This window comes from Nicotiana tomentosiformis, chromosome 4 (assembly GCF_000390325.3).
Source record: "Nicotiana tomentosiformis chromosome 4, ASM39032v3, whole genome shotgun sequence".
NCBI lineage: Eukaryota > Viridiplantae > Streptophyta > Magnoliopsida > Solanales > Solanaceae > Nicotiana > Nicotiana tomentosiformis.
The window spans coordinates 108563486-108587031 of record NC_090815.1 but is presented as its reverse complement, the minus strand read 5'-3'; the positions used below and the strand labels follow the sequence as shown (position 1 = coordinate 108587031).

At 38.7% G+C, this 23546-nt stretch overlaps 6 protein-coding genes across 11 annotated transcripts; 5 read left to right on the top strand and 1 right to left on the bottom strand.

Moving 5' to 3' along the window:
- Window positions 1–5923: 5923 nt before the first annotated feature.
- Window positions 5924–6799, top strand: LOC138910318 (uncharacterized). The gene is made up of 2 exons (XM_070201548.1): window positions 5924–6091; window positions 6185–6799. The coding sequence occupies exons 1-2, from the start codon at window positions 5924–5926 to the stop codon at window positions 6797–6799; spliced, it is 783 nt and encodes a 260-aa protein (XP_070057649.1).
- A 145-nt stretch (window positions 6800–6944) lies between these two features.
- LOC138910317 (uncharacterized) lies at window positions 6945–7883 on the top strand. Its single transcript, XM_070201547.1, has one exon. It carries the CDS (start codon window positions 6945–6947, stop codon window positions 7881–7883), a length of 939 nt encoding a protein of 312 aa, XP_070057648.1.
- Window positions 7884–8831: 948 nt separating this feature from the next.
- Window positions 8832–9146, top strand: LOC138910316 (uncharacterized mitochondrial protein AtMg00820-like). Its single transcript, XM_070201546.1, has one exon. It carries the CDS (start codon window positions 8832–8834, stop codon window positions 9144–9146), a length of 315 nt encoding a protein of 104 aa, XP_070057647.1.
- A 2394-nt stretch (window positions 9147–11540) lies between these two features.
- Window positions 11541–12113, top strand: LOC138910315 (uncharacterized). Its single transcript, XM_070201545.1, has one exon. The coding sequence runs from the start codon at window positions 11541–11543 to the stop codon at window positions 12111–12113; it is 573 nt and encodes a 190-aa protein (XP_070057646.1).
- Window positions 12114–13795: 1682 nt separating this feature from the next.
- Window positions 13796–19321, bottom strand: LOC104093599 (uncharacterized). 6 transcript variants are annotated; one of them, XM_070200139.1, is made up of 15 exons: window positions 19242–19321; window positions 18661–18785; window positions 18446–18505; window positions 18205–18324; window positions 16752–16871; window positions 16422–16563; window positions 15973–16143; window positions 15663–15818; window positions 15356–15462; window positions 15140–15230; window positions 14908–15049; window positions 14664–14820; window positions 14469–14585; window positions 14206–14332; window positions 13796–14129 (listed from the first exon to the last, which is right to left on the bottom strand). In XM_070200139.1, exons 1-15 carry the CDS (start codon window positions 19284–19286, stop codon window positions 13887–13889), a joined length of 1923 nt encoding a protein of 640 aa, XP_070056240.1. In that variant the 5' UTR covers window positions 19287–19321; the 3' UTR covers window positions 13796–13886. The 6 variants fall into 6 exon arrangements, with proteins under 6 accessions (XP_070056240.1, XP_070056241.1, XP_070056239.1 ...); XM_070200140.1 differs by lacking the exon at window positions 19242–19321 and adding an exon at window positions 19094–19223; XM_070200138.1 differs by having other exon boundaries at window positions 14664–15049.
- Window positions 19322–22449: 3128 nt separating this feature from the next.
- Window positions 22450–23256, top strand: LOC138910314 (uncharacterized). Its single transcript, XM_070201544.1, has one exon. It carries the CDS (start codon window positions 22450–22452, stop codon window positions 23254–23256), a length of 807 nt encoding a protein of 268 aa, XP_070057645.1.
- Window positions 23257–23546: the final 290 nt, after the last annotated feature.

Genomic DNA, 23546 nt, shown 5'->3' with positions numbered 1-23546 from the left:
CCGACCAAATATGAATTTTACAAGTTATGAACCAACAGACAGTTGGAATATACCCGATTTTGATATTCTGGATCATGGTGGTCCATCCGGGAGTCATCAACAACTCGATAATGTGCATCATGGGATATCAATAGATTATGATTTGTAAGTTAAGAGATAAAGTTTATATATAATGTTGGGATGAATTTCAGAAACTCATTATTTTATTGATTGTGTAGTGAAAACGAGCAGCTTGAAGGTCCTGTCCTTACCCAATTGCCCGAAGACGATATATTTAATCATGATCTGGCAGATGTACAGAGTCAGAAAGATGATAGTGATTATGACAACAATGGTGATTAGTCTGGAGATGACACATCCTTCCCTGACGAGGGTGATGATGATGAGAATGAGAATGAGAATAAGCAACCTGATTTGCGAAGGGAGCATGATGCCACCAATGAGCATGCTCCATATATGTAGACTCCACCTCCCGTTAGACCCAGAGTGTACGAGTCCCATGTGCCCTTTCATTAAAGGGCAATTTCCTACCTTGATCAGTTGCCCAGTATGCCGGATGTGGATGCCCTCACAAGGGATCTTGATAACATTCAGACAGCAATATGGGATGAATCTAGACCAATGGTTCTGTCAAAGAATATGCTTTTTGCTGTTAAAGCGCGCCTTAGCAGGGAGGTGCGAATGTACAACATAAAAGAGTATCATGAGATCGAGGTTCATGAGTCATCTCCGGAAGTATACAAGGTTATTTGTCGTAGATGGTTTCAAGGTTGTACATGCATGCTGCGTGCGAGAAAATTGAAAACAAATATGTGGATTGTGGAGAAATACATTGGCACCCACACTTGTGATACAAACACATTTAATGGGAATTATTTTAACTTGAATGTTGACTTGATTTATCTTGTCTTGATTCCACACATTGAATCGTTCATAAGGTACAAGATTAAAGAGTGTATAAAATCTGTCCACCAGGTATATAGATATACCATTACCAAAAGAAAGGCATTTCTCGGGCGTAAACGTGCGTTTGAGATTGTTTATGGTAACTGGGATAGATACTTTGTCGCTATATCAAGATACATGGCTGCGTTACAACACTTTAACCCCAGGACTGTTGTTGAATGGAAGCTTGAGCGGAGTCCGGGAATACAAGAAGTCATATTCAGATATATGTTCTGGGCATTTAAACCAACCATTGATGGTTTTGTGCATTGTCGGCCGGTGATATCCATAGACGGGAAAGTATGATATTAAGTTGTTGATCGCCGTTGCAGTAGATGCTAATGGAAGCATATTTCCCCTCGCATTTGCTATTTGTGCCAATGAAATCCAAGAGACTTAGACATTATTTTTGAATCACTTGAAGGAGCATGTTGTCAGACAACGTTCAGGTATTTGTGTAATATCTGATCGGCATGGTGGTATTTTAAGTTATGTACAGAATTTGTGTGAATGGCAGGAATCGTATGCCTACCACCATTACTATGTTAGGCACTTGAAGGCCAATTTCCAGATGGCTCATACGAACAAGAGCTTACATGATTTAGTGTGGATGGCTGCAACAGATCATCAACAGTGTAAATTCAGGAGGCGAATGGACTTGATTAGGCAGGAAGACCAAGAAGCCAATTTCCAGAGGGCTCATTCCTCTCTGGCCACGCCTGCCACGTCTACTACGTTCAAAGGCCACTTGTGGCCCATGATGGTACTCCTCGGGCGTCACATAAGCAGCCTCATATCCTAAGCGTACATCCTCTTGGGCACATCTTAATGTGTCAGCAGAAAGATCAGTAACCCGATGGCCAAGCTTGTACACAACTGCCGCTCCCTCACTTGTATGATGTAGCATTTGCAGTCCCAACTAGTAGAACTAGTGTAAGCCAATAACTAGCATAACATATAAAATAATAATTAATGAAGGAAGTTAAAGTAATGTAACACTATAAGTAAGTATAACAAATGACATACCAGCGCCTCATGCCTCCCGGCATATGGAACGTACCGACCACCAGCGCGTTGAACGGGATTCCCGATGAGAAGTCGGGTAACACTGCGATACCAACCCATGTACTCATGCTCCCCATCCAAACAGTCAGGTGGAGGGTATGACAGAATAAGGCCATACCTCTGGTCCCAATCCTCTATCTGGGCCTCTAGCCAAGCCAAGTATGTCTGGTCGACCTTGCAGCGATCATCCCACTGGTAATGTGTGGACTGCCAATGGGCTGAATAGGTACAAGCTGGCGTCGACCAAATTATCGAAGGACACGCTCGGTGACATGATGCTCGACTATATTGAGACATATAAGAGGGACTGAAGACATCCACTTAGCTCGGCTGCAGGAGCAATAATCTGGCAATCCAACTATGAGCATGTCGTTGTATGGCCTCCATATTAACTATTTATTAAACATAAGAATCGTGAATAAATGGAAGACATATCAAGCCAGGCCAAGTAAACTTACGTATATATGTACCTGAGCTCCTTCAAGTAAATCCAACAAATCCCTGTAATAAGGGAGATGATGTCGAGCCTCGACCTCGCGGGCGTGGCCTCGCCAATCTACCCACCTCCTAGCTAGTGGAAGAAACGGTAGAGGTGGTGCATCTGGAGCTAGCGGTGGCAGAGGTGGCTGGAACTGTAGGAACTCCTCCCAGGTACAAACCTAATATAGATTGTGGACGTAAAATGCAAGTCATTTTTTACTATCTCTGTGATAATCATAAAAAGAATTGACTATATTTTCACCTGCAGCAGTGGTATAAAATCGACAATATCTCGTACGGTGCCCATGGACGACCGACACAACTGCCTATAAAGGTAAGCTATAACAGCTCCACCCCAGTTGTAATCAGGTAAATCATTTAGCCACTCCAGATGATGTAGAAATTGCAAGCTGACTAGGTTTCACGAAGTGTTCGGGAACAGAATACTGTTAAATATCATCAACATCAACAGCCCCGTCCACCTGTTGATATCCTCTGGCGGTGAGTCATCAGTAATCTCCTCGTGCAGCGCTACCTGATGCTGCCTAACGGGCGTCAGCTGCAATCGACTGGCACCACTCAACGCAGTCGGCTTCACAGGCTGGAAACCGGCGAGCCTCTACAATATATGAAGATAGTCCTCTCCCGTATAGTCCCTAAGAGCATACAGGTAAGCTACATGTATACCATCAATAGGCAACCCGTAAAGAACCTCCACGTCCTTTAGCGTGATAGTAGCCTCACCGATGTGTAGATGAAACGTGTGCGTCTCCGGTCGCCATCGCTCTATCATAGCCGTGATCAGGGCCCAATCGAACTGCAACCGGGCGATCTCCATAATGCCGTAAAAACTCATCCGCTGAAGGCATCTAGCTGTGCGGGGATGCAGTGGGTGGTCCCTAATGAACTCCCACATATTGTCTATATGTCTGGGGTGGAAGTTCTGGGACAGGCACTGCCCATCCCAGATGTGTTAAGACCTATAGTTTCCCTGGAGCAACAGTAGCTCTCGAGATGCAGGTCCGGGATGCACAAGGGGGAGCTCCATGACGATGTCTATAAATTGAATAATATTAATTAAAGTATTAAAATATTATTTAAAGTATTTTTCTTTAAATATATTGCGCTATTTTTTATATTAATATTTAATCGATAAATTTTCTATATTATTACTTAGGTTGATACATTTTCTATATTATTATTTTATATGTTAGTTTTTTTACATTTTTTACTACAATTCGGTAGGGTTTTGTTTGAACTATCATCTTTTTCCAACTAGTTTTTGGTTATAAGAGAATTAAATAATTAGTTTTCATAACTAATCATGGTATATTTAATAACTATTCATATTTTCTTACATTTTTACCTAAAATTCGGTAGGGTTTTGTTTGAACTATCATCTTTTTCCAACTAGTTTTTGGTTATAAGAGAATTAAATTATTAGTTTTCATAACTAATCATGATATATTTAATAACTATTCATATTTTCTTACATTTTTACCTAAAATTCGGGAGGGTTTTGTTTGAACTATGATCTTTTTTTTTCCAGATATTTTTGGGGCTAACAGAGAATTAAATATTTAATTTTCATAACTAATAAGATATTTTGGTAATTATTCATATAACAAATACTTAAGTTGATAAATTTTCTATATTAATATTTCATATGTTAGTTTCCTACATTTTTTGACTAAAATTCTGCAGGGTTTTGTTTGAACTATCATCTTTTTTTAGTTTTTGTTGGGTTATAATAGAATTAAATGTTAAATTTTCATAAGTAATCAAGATATATTCGATAATTATTCATATAAAAAATAATACAAACTTAACAGTAAATAATATTAAATTTATTTTATTCATAATGATTTGTTTGTTAACTGTCATAATTGAGTACTCTAACCGAGTTTGTTAATGAGAGCACACAGTTTTTATTCTAGATTTTTGACCATGAGAACGAAAAATAAAATAACCCTTTTCCTTATTTAAAAAATACCATAGAAAAAAAAAGATAGGTATGTTGTTATTATACTGTAGAAGAAAATAAAATAAAAAAGAAAGTCTGGACGAGCTTAATTTGGTTTGGTCTGCTAAGCTAACCCGAGGACCCTCTTCTTCTAGTGGCCTGACCTGGTCAATATCCAGCCATGCCTCTTTTGTTTCAACAAATTTGAATTTGTTTATGCCATGCCATGCTAATTTACCGTGGTTAAATTATAAAATAAGGTGAAAATGTGTACCAATTAGCTATAGTTTACTTATATGAATATTTGTGAATACATGTGATATGTATTTAATAAGTTGGTATAAACATTGGGTGCATGTAAATTTTATATCCCTTGAAAGTTAATTACTAATAGTATTTATAATTTAGGATGGGTAATGAAAGTAAACTGAAGTATATGAAGTCACACTATTTTAAATATTTTTCATCCAAAAAAAAAATCCTTGAAGAAATTTGACTTCGAACTTGATAGGTTATATGTATTCTTGTTATGTTTTGATGATCTAACAAACTTAATGATAAGAACCAGATAAGGAACCTGTTACACATCCTCAAGCACTTAAAGAACAACAAGTCTCAGTTCGGGGACGTGATTCAACTCTTCAGAGTCAAATGAACAACAGAGGGAACATATGGCCACCAGTTCATGTGGTGACTGTACAAGTCAACTCCCCATAGCTGTAAAGTTGCTGCCTGCACATGCAACGGTACAAAAATAGTGCAACATTCAACTTTATGGGAAATGCCCTTTACCTAACTTGCTTATATCATTCAAGTGATGTCACAAATGAGTTATTTATATCAAGCAAAGGTAAAACAAAATACTTGCATATTCAAGAATCGATCAAGCATTTTCTCTCAAGTCTGTGCCAATCTTGCAAGTGATTCTCAAGGGCATCAAGAACAAAGAACAACATAACGAAGGACCAGTTTCATGTATTGAGTCATTACATGTCCCTAGTTGCGTTACACCTTTCTTAAAGTTCTTTACTTGTAGTTCCTACTTAGCTTAGTTAGAAGCATTGCGTAGGAAACCTTTGTAAATCATAAACCCTTGTGTTTGTGTCTTGGCTAGAGTTAGTCGAGTTGTAAGTCTTTGTAATAGAGTTATTACAAAGCGGCTTGTAATATAGTTGTTACAAGTTAGTGAGGGATTAAGAGGTTAATTTCTAGGTTACAATAGGTTGTAATCTAAAGTTTACTCAGTAGTGAAGTAGAAATCCTACAAGGGTAGGTCGTGGTTTTTAATCCCGTGAGCTGGGAGTTTTTCATATAAAATATTTTGTGTCATTTACCTACTGCAGTGTGCGTGTATTCTGTGGGAACTAATTGAGAACCTGGTTCTCTATATAGTTTGGTGGACCCTTAAATTCTATCAATTGGTAACAAAGCATATTCTTTCTATCAGGCTAACACCTAGAAAGGATCCCCATGGCTGCTCCACCAAACTTTGAAGAAGGTCAATCTACCTATAGACCACCTAGATTTAACGACCAATACTATGGTTGGTGGAAAACAAGAATGCATGATTTCATCATGGCTGAGGACTCAGAGTTATGGGATGTAATCTGTGACGGATCTTTTGTTCCCGTGAAAACTGTTGATGAGGGAACATCTATAGTCCCAAAAACGAGAAAATAGTACAATAATGCTGACAGAAAGGCTATTGAAAAGAATTTCAGGGCAAAACAGATTCTTGTATATGGTGTCGGACTAGATGAATACAACCGCATCTCAGCTTGTCAGAGTGCTAAGGAGATCTGGAAAGCTCTTCAAATAGCACACGAAGGGACAACTCAAGTCAAGCAGTCGAAGATCGACACGTTGACAAATGAGTATGAGCTCTTCAAAATGAAGGACGATGAGTCCATTCAGTACATGCGCACTCGCTTCACCTCTATCATCAATGAGTTTCACTCACTGGGAGAAATCATTCCCAGGAACAAACTTGTCAGGAAAATACTTAGTGTATTACCTGGTTCCTGGGAAAGCAAGGTAAACGCCATCATAGAGGAAAAGGATTTGCAGAAGCTGACCATTGATGAACTCATTGGTAATCTAAAAACTTATGAAATGAAGAAGAAGAAGGACAATGAGAGAAGAGAGCCCAAAATGAAGAAGAACCTAACGGAGAACAATGATTCAGGTGGCGAGGATGCTGATATGGCTTACCTGACAAAAAGATTCCAGAAAATGGGCATTCCAAAAGGGAGTAGCTCCAGCAAGCCAAAAGGTTATGACCTATGTCATAAGTGTGGTAAGCCAGGATATTTCATCAAGGATTATCCTGTCCTCAAGCAAGATTAATACAAACACAACACAGACAAAGCAGTTAAGAGGAACTCGGTTCCTAACAAATGTTTTAAGAGGAAAAATACTACTGACAATGTTGTGAAACAAGCTCTTGCTGCATGGGAAGACTCTTCCAGATGATCAAGGTGACAACTCCATGATGGCACTAGAAAGTGAAGCAGCTGAGTATGACTGTATCTTTGCCTTAATGGCACAGTTTGATAATGATGAAGATGACGACGATGATGGTGAGGTAAACTTTCTAGATGTTCAAGGAAATTTGAAGTCTTATTCTCCTAAAAAACTCATGTCTTTGGCAAATGTTTTAATTTATACTTATCAAAGTCTTATAAGTGATAAAAATGCATTAACTGTAGAACTAGGAGATATAGAACATGAGAGAGATGATCTAGTGGTTGTTGTGGTTGATCTAAAAGAGACTATTGAGTGTGTTAAAAAAGAGAAAGAAGCTCTAACTGAAAAGGTTGTTAACATAGAGCATGAGAGAGATGACCTATTAGTAGTAGTTGTAGATCTGAAGGATACAATCGAGGAACTAAAAGGAGAAGGTAGGTATGAGATTCTTCAAAAAGGAAAGGAAGTTGCTGATGATACACATATTAGGCTTAAAAATGAGATAAAATCAGTGAAATCTAGCTTGTGTATTGAACTCGAGAAAAATAAACAAATTCAGGAAGAACTAGGTAAAGTCAAGAGTGATCTTGAAAAATCACTCAAGTGGACCTGGTCCTCTGAAGCTATCACTGCCATGTACACGAACAATGGGGGAAACAGGCAGGGAATCAAGTTTCAAAGGGAAAAAACTCCCTACAACCCTCATAGCAAGTACGTTACTGTACCTGACAGCTGGCTTTGCACTCACTGTGGTAACACTGGGCACTTTAAGGAAACCTATAAGGCTAAGTTTCAGTCTCAACAGAAAAACAAAGTTTTTGCTAAAAAGGTAATTACTGTTAAAAAGCATGCTCCCTCATATAACAAACGTGTATTTCCTACTTGGACAAAAAGAACCCTAATTCACCCATTTTCTCATTACAAGGGACCCAAACTTGTTTGGGTTCCTAAGTCTAATCTTTGATTCTCTTGTGCAAAGAGCAGTGAAAGAAAGCATCCAAAGATGGTACATGGATATTGACTGCTCAAAGCATATGATTGGAAGCACTGATGATTTTATTTCACTCAAAGCCCTACAAGGAGGGAGTGTATCCTTTGGAAATGGCAAAAAGGGATACATTCTTGGAGTAGGAAGAATTGGAAAGTCTCCCACTCACTCAATCGAAAATGTGTATTACGTGAATGGCCTGAAGTACAGCTTGCTGAGTGTCTCTCAGATTTGCGACAAAGGCAACAAGGTGGAATTTGTATAAAAAATCTGCACAGTCACAAATCTTGTGACTGGCGATGTGATCCTGATGGCAAAAAGATACAAGAACATCTATGTCGCTGATTTTGAGTCACTACATAATGGGGATCTCACATGTGTGAGTGTTGTGGATGATGACGCTAAACTATGGTATAGAAGGTTGGGCCATGCAAGTTTTACGTTGCTGAACAATTTGGTCAGGAAGGACATGGTTCATGGATTGTCTAAGTCAAGCTTCAAAGATCACAAGGTGTGTGATGCATGTGCAAATGGAAAGGCTGATATGATGAGTCAGGTCAAGGAATCAAATGACAATGGCACAGCTGAATCTCCAGCTGACATAGAGGAACCTGGTCCCTCAATCACAATAATTGAAGTAGAAAACAAAGTTGTGGATATTGTACATGGAACTCCAATTGCTGAGGTGAGGAGCAGGACACATGGATCATATGCAGAAGAATCTAGAACATTTCATAATGAGATTCAGGTGTCCAATTAGAAGCACAAAAGCTCACACCCTCTTCAAAATGTGATCACCCCATTGACTCAGGAATTCAAACTAGATCAAAGTCTAGAAACTCACTTGCCTTCTCTGCATTTCTCTCTCAAATTGAGCCCAAAAAAATCAAAGAAGCATTGAAAGATGCTGACTGAATTACGATTATGCAAGATGAGCTTCATCAATTTGAGAGGAACAGTGTATGGCACCTGGTTCCTCGACTTGCTGACAGAACTGTCATAGGAACCAGGTGGGTATTTAGAAACAAACTTGATGAGTTTGGAAACACCACAAGAAATAAGACAATGTTAGTAGTTCATGGGTACAATCAAGAAGAAGGAATTGACTATGATGAAATTTTTGCTCCAGTTGCTCGAATGAAGGCCATCAGAATCCTTATTGCCTTTGCATCTCATATGGAATTCAAATTATTTAAAATGGATATCAAAAGTGCATTTCTGAATGGCTTTCTGAAATAAGAATTTTCGTCAAGCAACCGCCTGGTTTCGAGTGCCATGAGCATCCTGAGCACGTGTTTAAACTTGACAATGCATTATATGGACTGAAGCAGGCTCCTCGCGCATGGTATGAAAGGCTTTCCAAGTTTCTTCTAGAAAATGGCTTTACAAGAGGAAAAATTGACAACACTCTATTTTTGAAGAAATAGAGGAGGAACCTGCTCATAGTGCAAGTCTATGTTGATGACATTATCTTCGGAGCAGCAAATGACTCTTTGTGTGAGGAATTTGCAAGACTCATGGGAAGTGAGTTTGAAATGAGCATGATGGGGGAATTGAATTTCTTCTTGGATCTACAAGTCAAGCAAACTCCTAGGGGTACAATGATAAGTCAGCAAAAGTACATCAAAGAGCTTCCGAAGAGATTTGAGATTGAGAGTTCAAAGATTATTGATACACCTATTGCCACTGCCACTTGCCTGGATATGGATGAACCTGATTCTCCTGTAAACGAGACTATGCATAGAGGCATTATTGGGTCACTTCTGAATCTCACAACAAGTAGACCAGACATTGTCTTCAGTGTGGGACTTTGTGTCAGGTTTCCATCCAATCCAAAGGAGTCTCATCTGAAGGCTGCAAAGAGAATTCTGAGGTGTCTCAAAGGAACGAAGGACTTGGTTCTCTACTATCTCTCATGAGATAACTTTGACTTAATAGGGTATGCTGATGTTGACTATGCTGGTTATTTGGTAGATAGGAAAAGCACTTCTGGTATGGCACATTTTCTGGGCTCGTGTCTAATCTCATAGGGCACAAGAAAATAAAACTCAGTGGCCCTTTCAACTGCTGAAGCTGAGTATGTGGTAGCTGCCTCTTGCTATGCTCAATTACTGTGGATCAAGCAACATCTAGAAGATTTTGGTGTGTTTTCTGATTGTGTGCCCTTACTATGTGACAACACTAGTGCTCTCAACATGGAAAAAATCCAATTTAACATAAGAGAACAAAGCATATTGATGTGTGACATCACTTCCTCAGAGACAATGTTGAGAAAGGGCTTATTTGCATGAAGTCTTGCAGCACAAAAGATCAAATTGCAGATATCTTCACCAAAGCTCTGAGCATAGAGCACTTTGAAAAGAATCGTTTGGCACTAGGGTTGATGAAATCTAGCTAGGGACCTGGTCCCTCGATGATTGGCTATGAAAGAAATGTACAGGTAAAATAGTTAGAAAGTGTTTTCTGGCAAAGTTTTCATCTCTATACCATTGCAGGTAGACACACATGACGATTACAGAGCAAACAAGTAGCCAATGATATCGCATTTCAGTCAGGGAACCTGGTTCCTTTGACACAGGTTAGTAGTTTCTATGTACTCTCATCCACATCTTTTTAACGACTGAAATGGTGCCATGTCATTAAAATATCAATCCTTCATTTCTCTCTCTTTTTGGAACTCAAGCGTCCTACCCGTTATGAAATGACCCGTTTACCCAACTTGATACCCGTTCCTAACCGATCCCTCACCCTTCTTAAATAACCTCTCTCACGGTCACTATCATAACTGTTCACATCAAAGCCAAAAATTCTCTTTTTCCTTCAAATCGAACACTCTCTTCTTCCATAATACTCTCACTATCCTCCATCATGTCTGAAAATATGGAGACTCAGACTGTTCCAAGCATCATCCCCACAGTGTCATCACCCATTGAAACCCCAGTGCTAGAACCTATAATCCCTACACTATCTAGTCCAAACCCTAAGCTAGAGTCACAACCATATACTAGTTCCTCTCCAACTTAGTCGAGCATTGGCTCTCATAGGAGTCGCAAAACCTCGACTCCTAAGAAATTTGTGGCAGCAACTTCTGCTTCTGTCTCGTCGAAAAAAATGGTAGAAGCAGATACAGTGGCGGAAAAAGACAATCAGGAAATTTCTAGTCGACCAGTGGAAAAATATTATGAGATGCAAGGAGTGGGTTGTAACAGTGATGAATCGGCAAAGACTACCCCATGTTTTGATTTGAATGTCGCCGAGTCTATAGGTAATGCTCTTCTTATGTCTTCTGAGTTTACTTTGGGTTTACAAGAACAAGAGGCCATAGAGAATATGTTGTCAATTGCTATTGAGGGCTGTGTAGTTGATGAGTATGAAGGCGTGTCTGAAATAAATGGGTCTAAGGGGGAAGGTGATAGTCTACTGGCAGAGGGAAAGGAACTGGTGCCTGTCAAAAATCTGGCAGCAGATAGTACTACTGGGGAACTTCCTGAGGGACTTGATCCCTCCACATAGGAGAACTATGCTCCTACTTGGGATGAAACTCCCTATTTTTCTGAAGAACCCCAGGTCAGTACTGATTCCGCTCCCTCTCCTCATTTCTATGCTGAGCTATTGGCCATTGTTCCTCCCGAGATGCGATCTCTGTCTGAGGAGGAAAATGAAGGGAGTGAAGATACCTATGACAATGTGGCTCTTGCGAGCTTCATCAAGTCTAGGAGTAGTCAGGCAACTCCCCAAGAGTCAACTTCTAAGAGACTTATCACTAGGTTGCAGAAAAAGGAAGAATTTGAGTCAGTTTTAAGGAAAAGCAAAAAGGAAAAGAAGAAGAGGATATTGGTGAAAGATAGAAAGGTTGTAAATGAGAAGGTAGTGCCTCCTGCACTAGTCGTTGTTGTTGATGATGAGGTAGAAGATGAACCTGGTTCCTTGGTTCGTAAGTCCTCAAAGAAACTTACCGTTCCAAAGTCCAACAGAGAGTCATCTGTGAGTGAAATTGACTTGAGCAAGGTTGAGGGTGAAAAATCTTATGAGAAAGTAGCTGAGAAATTTGGTGAAGAGTTGGTTGAACAAATGTCTGAGAAATCTGGTGAGAAAAGAAAAAGTACAAGAAAATCAGTGAAAAGGAAGGCTAGTGCTAGTGAAGAACTCGGTACCTCCAAAAGGGCCAAGGTTGATGCAACCCAGGATGCTGGAAGGGAAAACTGAGAATCCAAAATGTACTGTGGGGGCCGTACATTTGCCCTCGATATTCTGGATATGTCAGGAATGCGCCAATTGGTGGAGATATGTGAATTCCAATAATGGACACATCTGTTCACAACTAACAATCCCAAGGTATATGAGGTAGAAGTGCGTAGCTTTTATGCTGACTTCTTCACAGTTAAGGACGATAACATTTGTCTGACAGTGAACAGTGTTGATTTTGTGATGGACACTAGTGTACTGGGAGCCATTTTGGGCGTGCCCACTGATGGGATGTCATCCATTGAGGGGGTCTGCTCTACAAATTTCAGAAACGCCATTGTGAAGGATAAGGCAGTACAACAAGGGGGAACGGGTACACAAGAAGGCCCTCCCTCCAGTGTACCAACTGATGTCCGAAATGGTGAACAAAGTTCTGCTCCCACGTGCTGAAAGACTCTCCATTACATCACGAGTAGACTTGGTTTTCATGGAATCACTGGATAGCTACACCACCATGAACCTGCCTGGTCTTATGATAGAACACATGAAGAAAGTAGCATAGTTCAAGGAAGGTAATCATGGGTTGCCTTACGGGTTTCTCCTCACTAAAGTGTTTGAATTCTTCAAGGTTCAATTGGGACTGGCTAAAGTAGGAACTCACAAGCAATATTTCTCCAAAACCACCCTTGAAGAGTGTGAGTGCATTGATATGAGTGGAGGGGTAGGCAATAATTAGACCATTTCTCAGTTGATCAACGCTCAAAACAGTGCCACTGAAGAAATAAGGAAACAGAAGGCTCGAAATGCCATTCTCGAAGGTCAACTTAGTCAGACCCAGGAGGCAGCTGGTTCCAGTAGTTCCCAAACTACAGAGGTTGCCCGCCTGACAAAGGAAAATGCTGCTCTCAGGAAACAGATTGAGGATCTGAAGGAAAGGTTGCTAACCGAGCAAGGGTCTGCAAATGCTCGTATGGACATCCTTCTTAAAACCCTTTCCCTCTTTCTATGCCTCCAATGCTCCCCCTTCAAGTGCTCCTTAATAGCCGTCCTATTCCCAGTGTCAAGTTCCTAGTGTTCGTCCTCTGTTTTTATTCTTAATGATGTTTATGACTGGTACCTTTTGTTGTTTTTATTTTGTGGATGTTTTGGTAACAATGGAATTGCTCCCTGCTTAATTTCCAAAAATTAATGTAAGTTTCATCCTTTTACTGTGTATGTCTTGCTCTTTTGCTCTATTTTTAGTCATGATTGTGCGCACACATGTGGCATGAGTTAATCAAGCTAGACTTCTTTTTGCTTCTTGCTTGCTACTGATCTTTTTATGATGCCAAAAGGGCGAAAAATAATTGAGGGGGAACAAGCTGGGGAACAGATTCAGGGGGAATACAGGAAACTACCATTCTGGCACTAGGGAACAGATTCAGGGGGAATACAGGAAACTTCAATTCTGACTCTTAGGGAAAACTTCAATTATAAGTTTGTCATCATCAAAAAGGGGGAATTTTTTGTGTCATTTACCTACTGCAGTGTACGTGTGTTCTATGAAAACTAATAGAGAATCTGGTTCTCTATATAGTTTGGTGGAACATTAAATTCTATCAGAACTGTGTCACAAAATTTTAAAAAAGAGAAGGATAGACTATGGTTTATTCCATTCAAAGTGCAATAAAATACTATTTGCCAGCATTTGAGACGACAATGCATGCATAGAGAATTTGTTTGTATATAACTTAAACTCTATCAAAAGAGTTGTACAAAAAAAAAAATATACAAAGATTTCTCGAACAATTTGCCTTAGTCATGGTAAGGAGGTCCTTCTAAACGGATATAATCATACATGATCCCTTGAAAAGGACTAGTTGAATTTGCTTGGGTCAAATATATGGTATTTTCCCCTTCAACAAGTATATTACCCTGCAAATTCACATTGAACAGCCAATGGAGACCATGAATTCCATGCCTTGCTATCGCGTTATCCTTCCCTATCACTCCACTTGAGAATAGAGGAGTATTCGTGCTTGAATCATTAACGCGAACCTGCAAGTTACATTTTATGATTTCCTTTATCGTTGACTCGAAAATATCTAAAAATGATGGAAAAACTGTGCTATACCTGTAATTCAGCTTGAGCTGCAGATGCAAGTGCCACTCTTAGTGTATAGATTTCCTTTTGTTTAACACTGTCAAGTTTGAACTTTATTTGCCATGTTGTTCCTATATATGTCTTTTCATCCCTTTTCCTAACATACCCAAAAGTCCGAAAAAAGGAAGAAAACTCACATTCAAATTTAATGAAGATATCAATTATAAGATCTTCCCTAAAGTCTACAAATAAATCCAGATGCAAATATAGTACTGATTTAGTACTTTCTTTACCTAGTGACTTGAGCAAAGAACCAATCTTTTTTATAGTCACTCTCTCCAACTGTAAAAACTATATCACCATTTGGATACAAGCCAGTGTATCTCTCCCATAGCCCGTACTGTCTAAACCTGAGGAAGATGATGATAATGAGCAGCAAAATAAAAAGATAAAAATTAAACTATCGATGAAGAAGGAGAAAGCTTAACTTATCAGGATGATTAACAAAGAGTTTGTTGATATATTTTGGATCAGGATCAGGAATATAAAACTCTCGAGCAGAACGATCAGGAATGCCAATTTCCCAAAGTGTAGGTCCATTTCTTGGGGGTTCAAAGACAAGATCATCTATCTCAATGCTGCAACCTGATTTATAACATGTTATTTTTAGCTCGTAACGATCTTGAAAAGCTTGAAAATAATGGTGTATTAGCCAAATAGAGAATTTAGTACCCGAGGTAATTGTGACTTTAATGTCACTTTTGTAATCTCCAATGAATCCAGGGACAAATGCATACAAGTTATAGTCGCCTGCTCGTATATCACTGATTACATAATAGCCTTCCTCATCTGCTTTTGTCCAGAATTGATAATCCTGATCAACATCAACAAGTATTCAAATTCTTAAAATGAAAAAACATAAGTAGTTTTCGAGTGATTGAGCTTTTATGTTCCCTTGAATCACCTTGCATTCTCTTTGCCATGAACCGGCTTCTCCTGGTGGAGCCAAGCCAACGTATGCACCAGAAGCAGATATCTTATAATCTTTGAAGTACCTAAGCTTGAAAAAATAATATAAGTAGAGCCAATGACCGTAGAATAATTGTTCTTCCAAGTCCACCACCTACCTCCAAAAGAAAAAAGAAAAAAGTGGTAATAGTAAAAAATAAGCAAGTAATACCTGTCTTGGACTAACAATCTTCCACTAATATTACCACGTTGAGATGATGATGGAAAATCCTCACTTGCTGGAAAACTGTAAGGCCAGCTTTCAACTTCTATCAGCATCTATTTTTTGCATTCAATGCTTTAGGCAGGCTAGTGAGAAATTTTTACACAATTATGTAATTTAGCCTGTTATATTTACCATTTATTATGAGTTACCAATGAGTGCTTGTTAAATAGAGTTACGTGTAATTGCCTTCTATATGACTTGATATTTCTAACATTATCAGCGCAAAGAACTTAAACTCTTTCCTTAATTATACCTGTTCTTTGGCATCCTCCCAGAGAGTAAGGGGATCCTCCCCTTCATTGACATAATTAAGATATATAAAAACTGGTCCAAAGACTTTCTTCCATGGCTCCCCGTCTCCAAACTTTGGAACCAAATCCTCTCCTGCATAGTGGGCACTGAGAAACACCTGCAGAATACATCATAGGAGACAATCGTGAAAAGAAGAGAAAACCAAGCTGTGTTTTGTGACTAGAGTCTGGTCCAAATTGAAATGCTTGGTTATGTTTGCTTATTTAGTGTCTCAGGTCCAAAGAAACAATTGAAGAGGAGTGATTACTCACAGAAAGAGCAGTTGGACCAACATGAGAAGTGAGGTTTTGTTTAAGGGGTCCCCCAGATCGAAATTCGTCACTAGGAATAATTATCCAGAACCCCAGTGGTGGATCCATACAAATCCATCCATGAACTTTGAGATCTTTGTCCTCACATGAGTATTGATACTTGTCATCGACCTGGTAGCATTAATCAATCAAGAATTACCCAAAAAAGTACTCACTAAGACCCTAATAATGAACCACAAGAAGAATTTGATAAATCGAACAGTATTGCCTCTTCAGCAGCCAGTTAACAGAAGTAACATTACTGACACATTATGTAAATGGATAAATAGAGATGGAGAGATGTGTGTAACTATCATATATAAAACCCTAAGCTGTTAGAAAGAACACACATTTAATGGGGAGTACTTAATTATATTATACATCAGCAAATGGTAGAAGAAAGTAGGTACCTCGCCTTTGAACTCAGGCTCCACGGGATTGACAAGCAGGACTGCTTCAGGATAAGCAAGTGGTTGTCCTCTATCTGGTAACCTGTCATCAGGTAAGGGCATGTATCTCTGCCTGTTATCTGCCATTGCCATGTAATGAAACCTGGTCGATGTTCAAGATTAATTAGACAATAAAACATCCTTCATACATAAGAGATGACATCGTGTCTTTGATATATACAAACATTTAATCACAAATATTATACGTTTCATTATGTAAATATGAGAACTTAAAAAGATATGCCAGTAAGAAAAAACTAACAGATTGGATGAAGATAAAGTGAGTATTACTTGTCTTTTCTGAGCTTGAATGCGATCCTAGTCTCATCAAGGTTGAAACCAGGCCATCCCTCTAAATGTTCATAAATTGCATAAGAATAGAAACCCGAGGAACCTTTAAGCATTATAAACCTGAACATCATACTTCTGGTTAATCATCAAGTATAGTCCCTTGTACTATACGAAATTGAGCACATTTGCCCTTCGTTAATACTTTAGCTCAAATATGCCCTTACCGTCACATAGTTGGTCCATATATGCCCTTAGAGTTACACAATTGGCCCATATATGCCCTTTTCCAAACGGAATCCGCCCAAACTAATTAGCTATTTCGTTAATTGTATTAAAGTGTATTACAATCACTATTTCCTTTTATTAGTACTTTTTTTTCTTTACCTTTCTCTTTTCTTTCTTCTTTTTTCTTTTCTTCTCTTTTATTTTTCCTTTTTCTTTCTCCCTTATCCGATTTCCTCCATTACTGATGTCTTCTCCATTTTCGTCACCAATTTCACTTGACAAAACTCATGAATTCCAATTACTAAGAAAATTCTCCCATAAGAATAATTTTATAGATCATATGTTTGTCAATTTTTTAATTTTTACTGAACATATATTTAGTTCTAAAAAATTTAACAAAGTAAGATTGAAATAATATTTATGTAACAAGAAACCCAAAAAATCCAACAAAATCGAACAATCCAAACTGATATAATTGGTTTGGTTTGGTTTTGATAAAAACCGAACCAACCCGTTCCATGTACACCCCTAATTTACATAGTTAATAAAAAAATAGAAAATGTCCAGCTGAAAAAAGATGAAAAAATACTAACAACTCAAATTTATAACACTACAACTTGAACTATAGGCTTTTAATCATTAAATTATCTTTCTAGAAACAATTTAAATATTTTGGTCTTTTGAATATTGTCAAAGGTTGAGATGCTTTTATTATTTTAAAGTTTAAACCATAATTTTTGGAACAATTTAATTTCGTTTATTTAGAGGGCTAGTGAAATTGGAACTTGATTATCTTATGGGAGAATTTTCTTAGTAATTGAAATTCATGAGTTTTGTCAAGTGAAATTGGTGACGAAAATGGAGAAGACATCGGTAATGGAGGAAACGGATAAGGGAGAAAGAAAAAGGAAAAAAAAGAAAAGAAAAAAGAAGAAAGAAAAGAGAAAGGTGAAGAAAAACAAATACTAATAAAAAGAAAATAGTGTTTGTAATACACTTTAATACAATTAACGAAAGAACTAATTAGTTTGAGTGAATTCCGTTTCGAAAAGGGCATATATAAGCGTAACTCTAAGGGCATATATGGACCAACTATGTAACGGTAAGAGCATATTTGAGCTAAAGTATTAAGAAAGGGCAAATGTGCTCAATTTCATATAGTACAAGGGCATATTTGGACCTTTGCCCATAAATATTTAACAAAGGGAAGGAAAAAGCAAAACAAAACCTTTTGTCTATTTTCAGGGGAATAAGCTTGTCCTGAAGTGACACATCCCATGCCCTTGAGAAGGAAAGCTCTATTTGATCATCTCTTTCCAATATGACCTTATAGGTTGTGCATATGAGCCTACAGTGTATTGGTGAAACAATCTTATTGCTCAAAACAATTTTGGTTTTACGAACAGTTTTTGTTTAAAGTACTTTTTGAGAACCCTAAGGTCAGTGGCTTGGGGTAGGGTATATATTACCTTTCAAATATTCCTGTAGTTCCTTTAGTCCCAGCTGAACTCCAGACAACATCCCAGTATCTAGACGAAACATTTACCAAGTGTTACATTCAATTCCTTTTTCAATAGAAACTTTGTTAATCCATTTTCATGATGAAAAAGAGAACTTATATATGTTTTTCTTAAAGAGAAAGAAATCAGGAGCATTTGACTAAAGAAATGGCAGATGGATTTACCCTCTGTTTGTTTCATCATCATTTAGAATCTCAAGCAAATTGTCAACGCCATTGTATTTGATTCCGGTTACAATGCCATCTGGTACTAACAATGTCACTTGGAGAATACCATTATCCATCACCACCTGTTGAAGAATTTTAACTTCCTATTAGTAAGCTTTAACTATACTTCATTAAAACAACAAGAATCTTCAATATTTTTAAGCTGCACTCCAAGTATTGATTAAGGAAAAAACGCACATAATGGCTTTGATCCTATACTTGAAAACTAGTGAAGTTAACCTTCTTTTCAAAAATGAAAATGCTTTTTTCTTGTAAATACTACGCTTCCACTGCCACATATAGTCAACAACAACAACAAGAATAACAAACCCAGTGTAATTTCATAAGGTGGGATTGTGGATGGTAGAATGAACGTAGACCTTATCCCTACCTTGTGAGGTTAGAGAGCTTGTTTTCGTTAGACTCTTGGCTCAGGGAAAGATAAAAAAGAAGCAATAACAGCAAGCACTGCCCCATATAGTCATAGAAAAAAATCACATTTTTCGTGCTAAATGATATAGTGATGAATGATTGATTACATGGTGATCATCGGGAAGGTGCAGCTGTACTCCGGGAGCAGTCATTGATCTTGTTTTTTCGACGTCTTCTTAAATACTGCAAAACTGAAAAAAAAAATCTTCACATTATTTTAAACAAGTGGAATTCTTGAAAGTATGACATAAAAAGGAAGAAACAAGAGAGACTATTGACCTCTTCTTGTAGTTTGGCAGAAGCAGAAGCATGTAAGATATTAATATGCATATGTTTGAATCAACACTTCTTCTTGAAATTAAAAGTAAAAGAAAGCAAACTTTAAAGGATTCAACAATTTGTTTATCACTTGGCTTACTCGTCAAAACTGGTTTGGTACAATTACACATATTTTTAGCGTGTAAGAGTCGCCAAGCTGAAGTATGCCACAAGCACAGCTGACGATCATGAAATCATGACTAAAAGTGTGGGAATTTCAGAATACTTGTTAATTTACTTCCCCAAGGTACTTCTCCGGTTCATAATAAGTGATTTTTTTGGCTGTTTTCATATAGATTAAGAAATTTACCTTTTAATATTAATTAGTAATGAAATTAACCATATTAACCTTTACTATCTATTCACATATACACTCCTAACACATACTCCAACACTATTTACTCAAAGGACAATGTAGGAAAAAAGTAATTAATTCATTCTTAAAATTTGAAAAAATCAGATATTTTGTACAACAAAAAAGATAAAAAATCAACTATTGTGGACTGGAGGGAGTATTTCTTTTAAGTTCAGCAAATGATTCAAATTCACGAGGAGAATCTTGAGTTCGTGTGTAATTCAGCAAATGAGAAAAAGCTATTTTTGGAAAGTGTTATTCCCTCTAGTCCTTTTTATTTGCCACGCTATCCAAAAAGAAAAAAAAGATTGGTCCGAAATAGTTGTCATTTCAGAGATTCAAGAAGCCATTGAATTGTTTTTGTTCAAATTCCACTTTTAATACCTTAAAAAAATCATATCGTCATATAAATTTATCTATCTATCTATATTCTATTTTGTCGTTCGTCTTATTACCCCTTAAGAATTGAGTTTGTATGAGCCAAAATCCATCTTTAGTCAAAATGATATCAGTAAAGCATTCTTGGGACACCACGCCGAAGTAATCTGATTATCAGCAAAGACCATGATCGACGAGTCAGCAAGACTGAAGTCAAGGAGACGTCATCGAGGACGAAGTCGAGCATGTTTAACAGAGTTATAACGGCTAGTGTTAAGATAGGACTTAATGGAGAATATTCTAGTGGATATTGTACGCATTTGTACTATTAGGGTTTCTAGGAACATATTCCCTATAGATAGAAAAAGACATAGTTATAGAGGACATGCGATATCCATTTGTAAAAATACACTTTGACTTGAGAAACAGAATCTGATCTCCTTGCTAGTATACAAACATTACCTTTTCATTAAGATTCTTGTCTACACTTTTTCACTAGATCCGAGAATAACTCAGATATTCGAAGGATTGTCCATCACTCATCATTGTCAGAGAGAACATTCACTGATTCCATCCTTTCTTGGGTGACTCATTCATCCTATTCACTTAAATTTCATTTATTGCTATTCATTGATATTGAATGCTATATTATTTCCTTTGATTTCTCGGATATTTATTGCTCACTGCCGCTGTTATTTAAATACACCTACATAATATTTGTTGCACTTTCGAGAAATCCATCTTAGGGATATTATTGTTAGCTAAGATTAACCCGCATTTGTATAAATTTAATTATTTGAACCAAGATCTATATTTTTTGGTCAAAAAATTTGGCGCCGTCTGTAGGGATTTCTTAGTTATATTTTTAGTTTCCTCTATATCTACAATTAACGTAAGTCACTAACGTCAAAAAACCCCAAGATCTCCTTTCTTTGTATTTACAAAACCCTACATGGCAGGTAACCAAGGATAAAGGACAAGCAAGTGACCTCCCAACCAATATTATGAATGTCATCAACGAAAGCTGTGAAACAGTAGGTGAGGACACGACGCCCTACGTGTCCCCTAGGCGAGAGAGGTCACCTCCCCCACACTGCAGCATGACAAAACCTAGCGGAAAAGGGGCATCCACGTCTACAGAAGAAGGGACGCCCCCAGCTGTGAAAAAACTCCTCGAGGCATGGTTGACCGACATGCTAGCAAGCGTCCTCAACAAACCCGCTCCAAACATGACTTCAGTAACCGCAAGGGCTTGCACGATACAACAAATAGACGAGTAGTGCAACCGACCCCTCCCTCCAACGACAGGTATAACTCATAATGTTATTGATAGTGCAGGTGACAACGCCCTCGATGCCATTCTAAAGAGGATGGAAGAAATGGAGAATGAAAACAAGGCACTCCGAGACCAGATGAAAGAGAACCAAGAAGGAGTTGACAAGATACTAGGCGCTCCTAAGCTGCTGCCAAAAAGGGATGCCGATAGGTTCATAGAGCAGCCGTACAACGATGATGCAGCCCCACATGCCATACCAAAGACCTTCAAAATGCTTGTCTACCTCAGGATATACGACGGAATGACCGATCCTGAAGATCACTTAAATCACTACGTCACCGCCGTGAAAGGCAACGACTACGCCAAGGAACAAGTGTCCTCCATTTTGATGAAGAAGTTTGGCAAAACCCTCACGGGAGGGGAATTAACATGGTATTCGAAGCTACCAGCCCACTCTATAGAAACTTTTGAAGAAATGGATGATAGGTTCGTAACCGCTAATGTCTGAGCCAAGAAGGCCGAGGCGAGAGTAAACGACATATTTGCTATTAAGCAGTCCTTGGGAGAGGGACTAAGGGACTTCTTCGCCCGGTTCAACAAAGTAAGGATGACTTTGTCAAACGTATCTGAAGGGATGGCAGTCACAACTTTTCAAAACGGGCAAAGTAGAGAGGGTTCAAGAGCAACTAGAAAACTGTTGAGCCGATTGATGAAGTATCCTCCAACCACTTGGGACGAAATCTACAATGCTTATTGCGCCGATGACTAAGCAGACGAGGATGACCTCAACAGACCAACTCACCGGCTAACCTTGGTACAAGCCGAATCCAGAAAAGAATGAAGAGACAATACAAGAAGAGATCATCCGATTCCGTGACCTAACAGGGAATGACACCAACTATATGTCAGGGGGGCCGCCTCACCCTCCCTCCGCTATGAAGTAGGCCTGTCCAAGCCAAGGACGGGGACCCATCTGAATGAAAGAAGTATGCCTCCTTTATTAGCTGCTCATAATTTTTTGGTGTCGCCTATAGAAATAGTCTATGCTCTTGAGAAACTCGGAACAAAAGTGAAGTGGCCGCCGATGATGAGATCAGACCCGAACACCAGAAAATCTGATGCCCTTTGTGAGTTCCACCAGGAACACGCGCGCAAAATAGAAAATTACATCGCCCTCAGACAAGAAGTCGTAAATATATTACGTCAAGGGCAACTCAAAGAGCTGTTAAGCGATAAGCAGAGGACTAACTTTTCGAGAGGACGTGAACATCAAGGCCCGCCAAAGCCGCCATCGCCAGCTCGTACCATCAACATAATCATCGGTGATGGCGACAATACCTCTATCAACAACGTGAAGTTCATCACCACTCACAAGTTCAAGCGGTCTATCACCCCCGAACAGTACGACAGACTCGAAGAGAGTACCATCTTCGACGAGTCGGATGCTGACGATTTGACTTTCCCTCATAATGATGCCCTCGTTATTACTTTACGCATTTTAGATACCGATGTCAAATGCATCATGGTGGACAATGGAAGCAGTGCATGCATTATCCATCCCCGAGTCCTTACCCTAATGAGTCTCGAGGATAAGATAGTGTCACACTGCATCACACTAATCGATTTTAATAATGCAGTTGAGCGGACATCTGGGGAAATTACACTCCCCATCTTGGCCGGTGGCGTGACTCTGGAGATGACATTCTACATCATGGACCAGGCCACTTCGTACAATGCCATAGTAGGACAACCGTGGATACACCCCATGAGAGCCATCCCCTCCAGTACCAAGTAATTAAATTCCCAACACTATGGGGGATATTCAGCATACGCGGGGAACAACGCACGTCCCGGGAATGCTACCACATTGCCTTGTATAGCACGACCACCCAGCAAAAAAAAAAGACAAAGAAAAAGAGGCAGAACAATCAATAGGGTCGAGGTCGAAGCAAGAAGAGACCGGGGATGTCATCAAAGATCCCGACATGGTCGAGGCTGCAAGTTCGATCGTAGAAGACCTCGACCCCATTCAAATGGGCCCTAACAACCATAGCAAGAAGGCCTATATCAACTGCAAACTCAGGG

Coding starts and splice junctions, on each gene's coding strand:
- LOC138910317 (XM_070201547.1), top strand. CDS start 6,945: ATGGCACTAGAAAGTGAAGCAGCTGAGTATGACTGTATCTTTGCCTTA.
- LOC138910316 (XM_070201546.1), top strand. CDS start 8,832: ATGCAAGATGAGCTTCATCAATTTGAGAGGAACAGTGTATGGCACCTG.
- LOC138910318 (XM_070201548.1), top strand. CDS start 5,924: ATGGCTGCTCCACCAAACTTTGAAGAAGGTCAATCTACCTATAGACCA. Junction 6,092..6,184: donor CTTTTGTTCCCGTGAAAACT/GTTGATGAGGGA, acceptor AGGGCAAAACAG/ATTCTTGTATATGGTGTCGG.
- LOC138910315 (XM_070201545.1), top strand. CDS start 11,541: ATGCGATCTCTGTCTGAGGAGGAAAATGAAGGGAGTGAAGATACCTAT.
- LOC104093599 (XM_070200138.1), bottom strand. CDS start 19,286: ATGACTGCTCCCGGAGTACAGCTGCACCTTCCCGATGATCACCAT. Junction 18,506..18,660: donor GATGATGAAACAAACAGAGG/GTAAATCCATCT, acceptor TGTTTCGTCTAG/ATACTGGGATGTTGTCTGGA. Junction 14,130..14,205: donor CAGCTCAAGCTGAATTACAG/GTATAGCACAGT, acceptor TGTAACTTGCAG/GTTCGCGTTAATGATTCAAG.
- LOC138910314 (XM_070201544.1), top strand. CDS start 22,450: ATGCCTCCTTTATTAGCTGCTCATAATTTTTTGGTGTCGCCTATAGAA.